The 14,652-nt window shown below is 29.1% G+C and overlaps 2 protein-coding genes across 2 annotated transcripts in view; one reads left to right on the top strand and one right to left on the bottom strand.

The window, feature by feature from the left end:
• The window catches only part of LOC135962060 (uncharacterized), a 586,654-nt gene that overhangs the window by 201,265 nt on the left and 370,737 nt on the right, over window positions 1-14,652 (top strand). The window lies entirely within an intron of this gene.
• Window positions 1,548-14,652, bottom strand: part of reb (rebuf) — a 42,715-nt gene continuing 29,610 nt past the window's right edge. Inside the window, exons 2-6 of the mRNA XM_065513761.1 lie at window positions 4,193-4,481; window positions 3,433-3,670; window positions 2,931-3,353; window positions 2,328-2,709; window positions 1,548-2,257 (exon numbers count right to left, since the gene is read on the bottom strand). Coding sequence (XP_065369833.1) covers window positions 2,253-2,257; window positions 2,328-2,709; window positions 2,931-3,353; window positions 3,433-3,670; window positions 4,193-4,461 — 1,317 coding nt within the window. The 5' untranslated portion in view covers window positions 4,462-4,481 and the 3' untranslated portion in view covers window positions 1,548-2,252. The remainder of the gene's footprint in view (window positions 2,258-2,327; window positions 2,710-2,930; window positions 3,354-3,432; window positions 3,671-4,192; window positions 4,482-14,652) is intronic.

Raw genomic sequence — 14,652 nt, forward strand, 5'->3', positions numbered from 1 at the left:
AATGAAAATTAAAAAGATGTGTATTAAAACTTAATAAATAGTAGATGATTAAATAGCTGAGGCTTAACTTATTTATGTAAGGAATACATATTTTGTTTATTAAACAAACGTCGATTGTTCGACGTTTGTACGTGGGAAAAAGTCGAACAATCGATAACGTTCCTCAAAATGTCGAATAGTAGAAACAAGTTGACATCGTTAGATTGTTGAAAAATATTTAATTACAACAGTATACTAAAACTAAATATGCACACCATAACAGAAAAAATAATAATCTGCATTTTGGTGCACTTGCTTGTTTAACAGTATGCAAAAATATATGCATATGTAAATATACAACTTTTTTATAGAAAAGTGTTAATAAAATAATGCCCTTTCTACACAAAATTCAGTTTCTACACTAAGATATTGTAAAAAATTCAAAAGGTCGAAAATATTCAAAAATTCGAATTATATAAAAAGTCGAACATACGAATTTTCATAAATTTGGTAATTTATGAAAATTCGTATTTTCGCACCCTCAAATCGAAAATAGTCTAAGGCTTGAAAAGTCGACGTTTTGTTGCAACTATAGAACCCTACAGTGGTGAATTCTAGTAAATACAGGCGAATTCAGTAATTTTTTCAATGGAGTTTGACCAAGGCGTATTTAACAAGGTGACAGCAGTGGCGAATTGAAATAAATACAAGCGAATTCATTTATTTTTTATATATGGAGTTTGACATAATGGCGTTCCGGCGAATATTTTTTATATATGCAGTTTGACATTATCGCGTGCTGGTTCTGTAATCAGCTTTTCTCGTGAGGTCACCTTATTAGATTCGCCTTGAGTTTGATATTTAAAAAACATTTAATAAAATCAGCTGGTCACTATTGTTATAACTGTATTACCGACGTTCTATTAGTCGATTATTCGAATGATCGACTTTTACATGAAAAGGTCGAAAAATATGTATCGAAAATAAGTCAATGAAATGTATTTTTCACATTGAAATATGATAAAAAATAAAGGTCGACCGTTCATAAATAGCAAAAGCCGACTATTCAAGAATTAAAAATAGTCAAAAGTCAGAAAATCTACCTTTTAAAAATCGAAAAAAAGTTGAAAGTAAGACTTTTTGTAAGTCAATTGTTAACAACAATTTCGGTAGAAAAATCGAAATCGACTTCTTTGAAAATATTTTTTTTTTATTTTCAAAGAAGCGTTTTTGTCTTCAATAAATTTAGCAACCAAATTATATACTTTTCTAGCAAACATATATTTAAAAAAAGTGGAAATAAATCTGTGATTTTCAAAACCGTCGTTCGATTTTAATAAATTTTCTCATGGATATTTAGGTTTAGTTGGGTTTATGTTTTAAATTTGGAATTTAAACAACAAGGTTGCGGAGACTCAAGGCCCCAAAATTTTTTGTTTTCGATCCGATTTGATATCAAAAGCTTTGATTTATTCACATTTTTGATGTTGAACAGAAAAGTCCCAAAAAATACCTAAACTAAGAAAAAATTCAAAACTATTTTATATTTTCAGTATTTTTTATTTTTATTTTCATTATAAATTATATATAATAAATTTATCGATATTGGCTTAAATTAAACATATAAAAATTTTAATTATTTTTGTATATTGATAGTATTTTATATATTTATATCATACTTAAATTATTTACATTGACATCTTCTTTTTAAATATTTACACATAAAACAAAAAAGGCTATATTCGTATAACAAATTATCATTATGTTATTATTTTAATAAACTTTTCTTTATTGCTTTTTCTCACATTTTGCTCATGTATATTAAAAAAGGACATGTTTCAGTCTTAAAAAATTAATTATATACGAAAAATATCTATGGCAAAATAGAAAATTTTCTTAAAATATGTATGACTTAAAAATTGTATATTTAATAAAAAAATATAATAATGACGAGTATTTTTTTTCGCTTTTAAGGAAGAGTAAAATAATATTATATCAAATAGAGTATATTATCGAAAGCGCACTCTTTTAAAGTCTGAGTTGGGTGGCTTTAGGTTTTTTCCAACTGCTTAACACAAAACATAAAATCACATAAAAATAAAGCTGCGCTAAAACAACTTTTTTAGAAAAATAATAAAAATTTCATTTATAAAATAAAAATTGCAAGTGGAAAAGAAGTTAAATTAAAATTATTATAAATAACACAAAATAATAGTAATAAATAAGTCAAAAGTTTTCCAAGAAATTAAAACAACTGGGGAAAAGTTATATGCTTATTCTGAAAAGAAAAAAGTGAATTATTATAATTTATATGGATACATATATTTTTTGTTTATTAGGTTACTCACCATGGGCACTAATTAAACTACGAGCATCCCACAGTGATAATTGAGATTGTGAGAGACGATGATTTTGTGGGTACAATTTATAGGGATAATAGGCGTGGAATGGTTGATATTGTTGATGAAATGTGGCTATGGGAATGGGATGCGCCGATTGTGGTGGCACTTGCAACAATTGTTGTTGGGAAGCAGATATTTTACGAGCAATTTTGGCCTCCTTTTTACTCATTTTTTTACTATCGCTTGGCTTCGAGGTCTTAATAAAATTGGGTATGCGTGCCAAAAGACCACAATAATAGGGATCATCTTGTTTCTTGCGATTTTGTGAAGATTTACTCTTTTTACTGGTCAACATGGGTACAGCTTGATTATAAATATCGTAATCAGGCTGAAAAATTAAAAGAAAACAATTTAACATATTAGTATCCAGCTCTGATGTTTATTAAAATTTAAAAGTACTTAATTTTGCAACTGTTAAAAGGTACTTATTTTTTCAACTGTTACATTTTCAGGATGAAATGAAAAGTTGTGCGCGATATTTGTTTAATAACGGTTTATTTTGTGAGTGAATCAGTGTAATTTAATTAATTTATTTAAGTTTAAACATACCTTTGGCATATACGGACTTTCGTCGATGTAATTTTGCATATTGTAGACACTGCGTCTTCCCTTACTGGATGAATTCGATGAATTATTCGAATCATCTGAGGCGGCTGGTGTTGGGTATATCAAACCAACCTGACTTTCGATTGTTGAGTATGGATCCTCACTGCCAGCCACATGACCGGCACTCAATGGCAAGCGTGTACCCATGGCATCTAGAGATTTTGGCAAAGTCTGTAAACGATTCTTGTACATATCAATGGCTACTACATTTATGACCATTATCCACAGCGGACAATTGAGTAGATTGTTATTGGTTTTCACCAACGATATGGCAGACAAACATTGGCGCTCCAGGCGTGAGCTTTCCGGATAAGAGCGGGAAAATTCGCGATTTATATTCGTTGTAAATTTACGCATATCGAAAAGCTAAAAATATAAATTATAAACAAATAATTTGCAGTCTTCGAGCAGGGTAAGGTAAGTGGTTAAAATTTAGTTTTCTTACCTTTGCCGACGTGCCCGTAGTCAGTCCCATATTTGGCAATTGTAAAATATCTCCCCCGATTACTGTTTCCTCATTTGTTTGACTTGTATTGTGTATATAGACACCAGTTTTGCCATAACGTTTTACGAATACATTACCAATATCATCCATTTTGATTTTGAAACCATCACCAATGGATTTTTTAATGACTTTTGTTTCTGAATCACGCTTAGGATTGTCGAAACCATTCAAACCAATTCTGAAAATATATAAAAATAAAAGATAGTTTTTGAAGTTAGTAAAATGAGTAGATAAAAAAAGATATTTGAATAGAAATGAAATCATTTCCCAAAATTTTTAAAGATCTGAAATAAGACAAACTTTAAATTTGCTAAACAAAATTGAATTCGAAGTTCATTTTATTTTTTATACAATATATTTTCTTCTTTTTAGAGCATTTAAATTCAACTTGTTTTAATTATTTTTATTATTAACTAATTTTGTTTTTAGTACAGCTTTTGAATATTTGGAATTAAAATTTTCAAACATATCTTAAAATGCTTATATTCTGAAAATACTTTAAAATTCATGAACATTTTTAATTTTATATAAGGAAACTCTTTTTTTTAATTTGAAATTGGAAAACAAAACTGTAATTATTTTTTTGAGGATCCTCATGATTTAGAGATTATTTTAAAAGCTTTAAAAAATGTTCGAACATATGTTCGAATTTTCGAACAACAAGCTTAAATTAAGTACAAAAATAAATTTAATTTCTTACCTTACACCATCAAAACCTTGCTTTGAACCATTTATCGATATGACCGATGATCTGGCATAAGCTTTGGCTACACGACGATTCTTCTCGAACACAATAATTTTCGCCCAAATCTCATCATCAATTTGTTCCCATTTTGCCATGACCTCTTCTAAATGATCTCGAAATAGTTTCTCCTTGTCATACCAAACATCCTCCTCTTCTTCGGTGTTGGGACCAATGGCATCCAAATTATCCAAAGAACGTGAAATGATTTTGCGACGTGAAATCATGTTTGTTTGTTTTATTTAAACTAAAATGAAAGGAAACAAATTAAAAATAAACAGATTAGTTATGTATTTGTGGAGTTTTGAATTTAAATAAATTATTTATTAATTATGTATAAGGTTTTTGACTTTTTCTACACGATCTGTCTGTCATTCTCTTTTTTTACAATTTCTTTATACCAGAACTTTTGCAATAATTATTATTAAAAATTATTTTAATTAAAAACTTCAAGCCAGGCTTGATAACAAAATAATAGATAATTATATATTAAAGCTTTAACCATGTGAAAAAGATCGGCTGATTTTTAACAAAGTTTTCATAATGAGTGTTATAATGAATAAAATGAGCAGGAAAACAAAATGTTGAAATATAAAGGCGAATGACTTTTCTGTTTAAAAACTAATTTCTTAATTTTCGTCAAAGAATACAAAAGTTTAAACATTTTTATAAACAAACAGATTTTAAAGAATTATCTTTAGTAACAATTTAAAATTCATTACATGTTTGTAAGCTATAATCATGTTAAATATATTTGCTTTGTAAATTTATGTTAGTCATAAAATATTTAAACATTTGAAAAAATTCTTTAACAATTTTTTTTTGGGGGAATTGTAATCTGGTTTATTGTATGGTGCATTTTTATGCAATTTTAAATAAACTCTTGTAAATAATTCATATGTACATACATACATATTTTTGAGGTATATTTTTGAGTATTTAGTGATTTAAAATGTTAATCACGTAATAGGAGCGAATTCTACCAAAGTATATTTTTGATTAAGTTGCACCCATTATTTGAAATTTATTTCAATTCTTTGTTTTTCTGTTTACAATAATAAAAGTATGGAATTTATGGCTTGTAAAATGTGTAAATTTGCTAAAATTGTTTTGAAATATTTAAAAAAATTTTGAAGATAATTATGAATGTTTGTTTTTATATATGTATATGTATATATAATTATAGTAAAATTTAAGACATTTTGGCTAGACTTAAATAATTGTTTCTACAATTATGGGAGCCAGAAATATTGAATATTTGTAAATTATAATTACAATAATAACACAAATGTGTATTATTTAGATTCTGGAAAATAGGCTCATAAATGGCTGAGATTTTTTATCTATATCTGGATTACTAAGTCATTAACATACACAATATGGATACCTAATGATAGACATTTGAAAGAACTTTCAATAAATGGGGAAAAATATTTATATACCCTTATTTTTTTCACCTATTTGAATGTATGATTTAAAGGCCTGTTTCACGATGTCGAAAGAAAAATGATTCGAACAAATTTGTATGAAAATTATTCGAAAGAATTTTAAAAATTGAGTGTTTTTCATACAAATTTTTTCGACTCATTTTTCTTTCGACTCGTGAGCAGGCAGTAAAAATGCGAGATTTTTTCAAATTTGTAGCTTTTATTTGAAACATTTCTACTATAAATTTATTCAAAGTATTGGCCATTGTTGGATTCCGAGCCAAAAGAACTTTTGAGGCCAATAACGAAACAAGCCAATATCGGATACTCTGTTCCAAAATTGTAGTCGGACGGTTCAAAGTCTGGACTTTAAGGCGAATGAGCCAAAATTTCCCAACCAATTCATTCTAAATATTTTTTAACAGGTATTGCAACATGTGGCCGAGCGTTGTTATGAAGAATTATTACGGTTTCATGTCTGGCCGCATATTCTGGGCGTTTTTCGACAATTCAGTTGCGTTCCGTACAGGTTCCGTGTGATGGTCTGGTCAGATTTCAGCAGCTCATAATGGATAGTACCCTTTTGCTCCCACCAAATGCAGAGCATTACTTTAGCGCCATGGATATTTGGCTTTTGTGTTGATTCGGCTGGTTATCCGGTCTTCAAATACGATCTCTTATGCTTCGGGTTATCGTAATAGATCAATTTCTTATGATTTTCTTTTATAGCGTTCAATCATCATTTCGGGCATGCAATATGTTCTTTCAAGGTTTTTTTAGCTTCAATTCGTATGGTACCTAATTTCCCTGCTTTTGGATGAATCCTGCTGCTCTCAAACGTTTTGAAATTTCTGCTTGAGTAGCTCCCAATGATTTTGCCTCCAATTCTTGCTCTTCAAACTTTTTTGGCTGGCCAGGGCAACATTTGTCTTTCGTGTCAAAATCACCACTAACGGATGGAACACATTCATCATAAGCTTCGGTGAGCAATCGGTGTGCTTCAGCGGCACTTTGTTTCATTTTAAAGAAGTAAAGCCAAACTTCTTGCTTTGTTCATACAAAATTCCAAAAAAAACTTTGTTTAGAATAAATTGCCAAAAATTGTGACCTTGACTTTCAGCAAACATTTTTATAAAATTGTTGCACTTTATTTTGACTTTGAGTTCAATTGTCAATTATTTTTATATTGTATTTTATTGTTTCCACACATAATTGTTTTAATTTCTCTTAATTTTTGTGCACCTCTTTTAATTATAAATAAATTACGTTTACATTTCTGAAAAACCCAAAAACTTTATAAAACAAACACAGCGGTTCATTAACCCAAAATTGGAATATTAATCAGTAGTTTTATGGACCATTTTTGGTAATAGCAACAAATAAAATCACTTGGTTGGCATTAATACAATTAAGATTTTTTGGTTTTTTAATTGTAACCAAAATATCAAACAGCGAAACCAGTCTAAAAACACAACCCACTAACAAACAGATGATGAACAACAAAACTCAATTTGTTAAATTAAGAAAAAATAAAAACAATTTGTATGAAAACAAGTAAGAGTGCTATATTCAGCTGGGCCGAATTTTATAGACCTTTCACCAAAGTATATTTTAAGATAAAGATTGGAAAAAATTTTGTAATTCATATAGATAAAATATATGTCAAAAAATCGAGGTTATCGTGTTTTTTTTTTGATTATTTCTCAGCCATGTAAGGGCCATTTTTCACGAATTTAAATAGCAAACGAATCAGGACTATAATAGATATGTTGGTGGATCAAGTTAGTTTTTAAGTTTTTTGGGGACTTTGGAAAGTTGATGATAAAATCGAACGATTTAAATGATTTTTCTAAACAGATCTATAAAATATTCAACAAATCAACAAAAACTTTAAAAACATTAATTTGTTGTCTATTAAATATTTAATTAATCTTTTCTCTTCATTTATAAAAAATAGTATTTTCTTAAAATAAGTGAAATTGACAAAAAAGTTACAAGCCCAAAACAAGACCACTAAAATATAAATGTAAAAGTATGTAAATAAAATTTACACCCAAAACCAACTTTCAAAACAATTTACACATTCCTCCGGTTCTATACGAAAGCCCCCCCCCCAACATAATTTAAATAGAAAAAGAAAGTAAAATGTTTCTTTTCTTTTAAACACTTTTTATTTTCCTCAAAATTAAATTATAAAATAAACAAATGTTTGAACATTTCAGCACGTTTTCTATTTCGGAAAATAAAAACTCGATCAAATATTGTATTTGAAATCAATCAATTGTCATGCATCTCAATGATTAGACTGGCTGACTGGTTTTAATGGCTCTAATTTAATTGAAATTAAACCATTACATTCTTACATGATTTAGTTCAATTTTATTAGTACTCGTATTTTGCTTACAACTACTACTAAATAAATCTGCTTTAAAAAGTTACACACGATCATTTCTTTGTGTGTTTGTTTTATATTATGACGTAGTTGTAAATATTTTTGTAGTATTTCTTTTAGAATTTTCACTCTTGACACATATACGCTGAAGTATATTAGCACGTTACGGTTTTGAATATTTTATTAAATTTTTTCTGTTTTAGATTTTATGTATTTTGGATTTACAACAAAACTTACTACGATCATATACCTATCTACATACATATTTTTTATTGAATGGTGATAAATTCAAATCACGGTATTTTTATTTTAAGTTTCAATGTTGTTGCTTTCGCAGTTGCTAGACAAAAAAAAAAACGTAAAAAAACCTTACAATTTAAGCAAGTACTTGGCTAATTTTCAGAGACTTACTCATTGTAATATAATTACGATCACAAACAGCTGGTGTTAGCTAATTAGTATCAAACAGTTCAGGACATTAAGCAAATTAGATGTCTATACTAGGAAATTGACTTTCTTTTTTATGACAAATTTCAGGTGAAAATAAAAAGAATTAACTATTTCGCTTCTAATCGATTAATTGATCTATTCAGACAAGGAAAGAATCACGCAAATTGAAAAATATCACGGTTTAAACTTTGAAGATTTTCTTTTTTGAGCATCGAGGAAGAATTACATATTATATTCTCACTTTATTTAAATAGAGAAACTCATGTTTGTTTACGTACTTTGAGAGCTTTGAAGAAGTCGAGAAAGTAAGGAAGTTTAAATATAAACAACACTTAAGAAATTATTGTTTTAATATTTGTTTGAACTTTGACCTTTTGATAAAAAAATCAAATTCAAATATTTTTTTTTTATCGAAAATGGCTTTATTTTTTATTAAAATACTTTCCTAGAAGATCACCATAATTTGACACAATTTTGAATTTGTTTCTTCAAACACTTACCCTAAATGTACTTCACAAACCATCGATAAATGAAGAATTTTTTCAGAAGAGAAGTCGTTGGACTTCTCAACGTCTCTTTTTGTTTGTATCGAAAATGGCTTTATTGTTTATTAAAATACTTTCCTAGAAGATCACCATAATTTGTCACAATTTTGAATTTGTTTCTTCAAACACTTACCCTAAATGTACTTCACAAACCATCGATAAATGAAGAATTTTTTCAGAAGAGAAGTCGTTGGACTTCTCAACGTCTCTTTTTGTTTGTAGGCGAGCGGTGTAGAGAAGCTTGGGGGTAAACAAATAGACTCGATTTGTGTTTTTTTATTGTCTTTTTTCAGATTTCTCTTTATACTAATTTCTTTTCTTCTTGTTCCGTTTTATTCTTTTCTTGATTTTGAAGTTTAATAAAGAAGATTAACCGATTAAACAATAGAAATCAACTCTGGCTGCAAAAAAGACATGAAACCAAATTTCATCGTATAAACGCAACATGATTTTGGAAGCAACTTCAAAAGGGAATTAAGAAAAAACGACGTTGTAAAAATCATGGTGTAAAGTTTACACCATAGCTGGGTTTACACTGTAAACCCAGCTATATAGAGAGCTATATTCGGCTGTGCTGAATCTTATACCTTTCACCAAATTATACTTCAAAATAAAAATTTTAAATATTTTTAGGTAAACAAAATTTATTTTTGTTCAGTTGTTTTTTTAATTTTTTGTAAAAATTTTTTTTTCGAATTTTTTTTTAAATTTTTTTTTGGTATTTTCAATTTTTTTTTTAAGATTTATGAAAAAGAAATTCGGGTTAAAAAATATTTTTTCCGATTTTGACCCATGTAGGTCCAACTATGGTCTTATATACGCCGTTGCAAAGGTCTTTGAAATATCTATCCAGATATAGGTATAACAAGAGCTTGCAAAATCATTAGGAGCTACTTCAGCTCTTTCAAAACGTTTGCGAGCAGCAACATTTATCCAAAAGCATAGAAATTGGGTACCATACGAATTGAAGCCGAGAGACCTTGAAAAACGATTTTGCATGTCCGAAATGATGCTTGAACGCTATAAAAGAAATGCAGACCAATTATAAAAAAAAATCCCCGGGAGTTTTTTTCCCTTTTCCCTTTTCTCATTTTTCCTATTCAAATTCTATATTACAAAACGAAAAGGAAAAAAACTCCCGCTGAATTTTTTTTTCAAAATTGGGCAGATAATTTTTGATTTTTAAAGACCAAAAATTGGAGCCATTACTCCATGAAGATTGTTGTCAAACTCAACCAGAGCTTGCAAAATCTTGGGGAGCTACTCAATCTGCAATTTGATAATGTTTGAGAGCAGCAAGATTCATCCAAAATCAGGGAAATTACCAATTGAAGCGGAGAGACATTGAAAGACGATTTTGCATGTCCGAAATGATGTTTAACGCTATAAAAGAAAATCATTTCAGCAGTGAATCATTACTTGCGATGAAAAATGAATCCATTACCATAATCCGAAGCGAAAGAGATCGTACATGAAGCTCGGCCAACCAGACGAATGGACACCAAAGCCAAATTTCCATGGCGCTAAGGTAATTTTTTGTATTTGGTGGGAGAAAAATGGTTCTATCTATTATGAGCATCTGAAATCTGGTCAGACTATCTCAGGGAACCTGTACCAAATGCAGCTGATTCGTTTGAAGCGAGCAGAAGATGCGGCCAGACATGAAACCGTAATATTCCATTATTACAACGCTCGGCCACATGTTGCAATACCTCTCCATTACATGACCAGCATGTGATTTTTATGTCTTATCTGATAATTTTTATGAACATCGTTAACATTCGTGTTACCGATCTTGTTCTGACCCTGGTGACAATGAGTGGCGATCACTGATCTACAGAACAGAAATGAAACAAAAACAAACGTTTCTAATTAGCTGACAATGGCTGTTATTCCTTCACATACAAGTCTATTTGAGTGAATACTATAGAGTATGTATGAATGCATGTACACCGAGTTAGTTTGTCATTATTTTGTTTGCACATTATCGTCATCAACTCAACTCAACAATATCATTATTATGATTATCATTGTCATAGTCATACAAATTGTTGTATTTGGTATGCACCTCAGGTTAATGTGACATTGATTTTCGTTTATATAGTTTGAATTTTATATTTTTGTTTGTTTCTTCTATTGCTAAGTGTTTTAATTATTTCATTTGATATTGGGTTTTTCTAACATTTGCACAATACACTACACCACAATACATAGTCTATTTGTAGAAGACGATTCCTAAAAAGTATACTTTACTTTATATAAAAAAGAAAACAATCTTTAAATGTATTTCAGTGAGAAAGTACTTTTTTTAAGTGTAGAGCATTTTTGAAGTCTTTTATTGCTGTATTAATCTATATTTGGCTGTTTGTTTTTGTGATTTCTTAAAGATTTATTTGCTTAAACGATTTCAATGGTTTTTTTCTTTAAACTAACAAATATCACATCATCAGTTATTCTAAACTAGAAAGCTGGTTAAATGAAATTTGTAGAGCATTAATTAAGCTAGAGAATTTTATAAGATTTCTGTTTTTATGCCTTTGTTTCCGTTTGGAATTTTTAATGAATTCATTTAGCTAAACCACCATCTTATCATAAGCCCCTATAATTAGTTTTAGACATTCAATTTCCTCTGTTATTAATCTATCCTTTAAATCAAAGCTTCTTTTAAAAAATGATTATTAATTAAATTAATAACACTTGCCTGTATATGATTTGATTTGTTTCTTGTTTAAACTTTTACTTTTCATGATTAAATTTTTGTATAATTTCTCTTGATGTTTAAATTTAGCCATCATTTGTTTATTTTGTTTAATATTTATTAATTTCAATTTAAATATCTTTAATCTTTTCTTCAAATACCATTTTAAGAACAAGTTCTATTAGTTTTTTTACTTGTGTGTTAAAACTGGTTAATTTAATTTATTTTAATACAAGTATTATGCAAATATGTATATTGCTGACGCAAATTAGAACAAGTTTTTTTGTAAATTATTCAATTTGTTTATTTTAAGCCAAAATTCAGGTTTATTTTTGAAAATAATTCATGAATTTTTAATGTTTTATACATAAAAATACAATATAATAATTAAATGATTATGATAGGCCACAAGAATTACTCATGATTCAGCTTATGTTTATTTTGAAAATATTTTAATCCTATTAGTTTTGAAATATATACAAATGAGGTAAAGTTATTAGCAAATATATTAACAGATTTAGAAGTATTAGTGAACATGAATTTAAATTAATTTATACTTCAGTAACTAGTTTGCTCACTCTTCTATTCTTTGTAATTTAAAATATCAGGGCGTACCAATAGCTAGTCAATCTGTCTAGGTTTTGACGAATAAATAAGCTAAATCCTGTTTTAAAGCATTACAAACTGTTGGAGCAACTTTGACCCATGAGTACAGAATAAGGGTTAAGTGTTGATCCCAACACATTTTAACTAAATTTCAGTTCTTCAAATACACACCTTTAAATTTAATTTTTTTTCTTACTATTGTCTCAACTCCTATACAATTAGTTAAGTATTATTAATTTAGCTAAAAAACAATAAATTAATAAACCATTCATTCACTCATTCATAATTTTCTTTTATAGATCTATTCATATTCATTTTTTATGCAGTATGTGCCAATAAAACATTAAAATCAAGTTTCGTTTGATGATGATGATGTTACCGATGATGTTGTTACAAAGCTTGACAAATTTATTTAAATTTACAACTTTATTTCTTTTTTCCCCTGCGAATATAAAGAAATAATCAAACTAAATAGTAAAACGAAATAAAAAGAAAAAAATTACAATATATACCGACTGAACGCGTTTGCAAAATATGCATAAAGTTTATGGTGCATAATATTAACTACAATAATAGTTTTGCTAGAGATGAAATTACAATTGAATTCGTTGGAAGAAAAAAATATGAAAAATAAAACGACAAAACCACAAAACAGTTTAATGTTTGTAGAGTGCAAAAAAAATATCAACTTAAAAATAGTAGTACAAATAGGAAAAAAAATTTAAGTTTAACAAATGATGACAACTTGTTAAATTAAGATGGATAGTTTAACAAAAAGAGCTTTAGAACTTATTAGTGTGAATCAAGCAGTAAAATATGAATAACATAGTCTGCAAGTAAACTTGCAAGTTCTGTGTTATGTAATCCACCGTATCAGGAAAAAATTACTGCAATGTAAAGTTTAACAAATTAAGACGGTATGTAAAATTAAGATGGATAGTTAACAAAACGAGCGTTTAAACATGGTGAGCTTGTTATAAAGAGATGGTTAGTTAACAAAACGAGCGTTTAAACATGGTTATTTAGATCTTCATAATGTGAATCTAGCAGTAAAATGTGATTAACATAGCCTGCATGTACACTTTAAAGCTCTGTGTTAAGTAATCTGCCGTATTAGGAAAAAAAGAACTGCCATGTAAAGATTAACAAATGAAGACAGCTTGTTAAATTGAGATGGATAGTTAACAAAACGAGCGTACGGAAGACAAAGATTGGCCAGGTCAGCCAAAAAAGTTTGAAAACCAAGAATTGATGGCATTACTCCATGAGGATTGATGTTAAACGCACCAAGAGCATGCAAAATCATTGGGAGCTACTGAAGTAGCAATTTCAAAACGTTTGCGATTAGCAGGATTCATCCAAAATCGGAGAAATTTGGTACCATACGAATTGAAGCCAAGAGACCTTGAAAGACGATTTTGCATGTCGAAATGAAGTTTGAAGACCAAGAATTCTAGGCTTTACTCCATGAATATTGTTGTAAAACACAACAATATGCAAAATTATTGGGAGCTACTCAAGCATCAATTTCAAAACGAGATTCATCCAAAAGCACGGAAATTGGGTACCATACGAATTTAAGCCGAGAGACCTTGAAAAACGATTTTGCATGTCCGAAATGATGCTTGAATGCTATAAAAGAAAATCATTTTAGCTACGAATCATTACTTGCGATGAAAAATGGATCCATTACAATAACCCGAAGCGTAAGAGATCGTATGTGAAGCCCGGCCAACCAGCTGAATCGACACTAAAGCCAAATAGCCATGGCGCTAAGGCTATTTGTATTTGGTGGGTGCAAAAGCGTTCTGTCTATTATGAGCTGCTGCAATCTGGCCAGAACATCTCATGAAACCCGTACTAATCGTTTGAAATGAGCAGTTGCAGAAAAACGCCCAGACATGCAACCATAATATTCCATCATGACCTTGCTCCGTCCTACTGCTATTGGTTTTGATCGATGGAGAACGCTCTCTCTAGGATAAGCTTCACTTTAGAACAGAGTATCCGAAATTGACATGATTCGTTCTTGGCCTCAAAAGATGATCAGTTCTTTTTTTTTAGCTTTTTAGGAATTTGAGAGCTTTAGAAACTCTCAAAAAAAACAAAAATCCTGGATTTACCGGGATTTATATACAAAAATCAAGATTTGTTAAAACCGAAAAATCCACGAATATTCGGGGTTGGGCTTGGTATCTATATTTTGTACAGATAACTGCTTCTGTGAGACATACATAAATTGAAATGAGTTATTAATTGTGGTTGAGTACTTGCCTCCATTGACAGCACCGTGTTCAAAT

Source organism: Calliphora vicina, chromosome 5 (genome assembly GCF_958450345.1).
Source record: "Calliphora vicina chromosome 5, idCalVici1.1, whole genome shotgun sequence".
Classification (NCBI taxonomy): Eukaryota; Metazoa; Arthropoda; class Insecta; order Diptera; family Calliphoridae; genus Calliphora; species Calliphora vicina.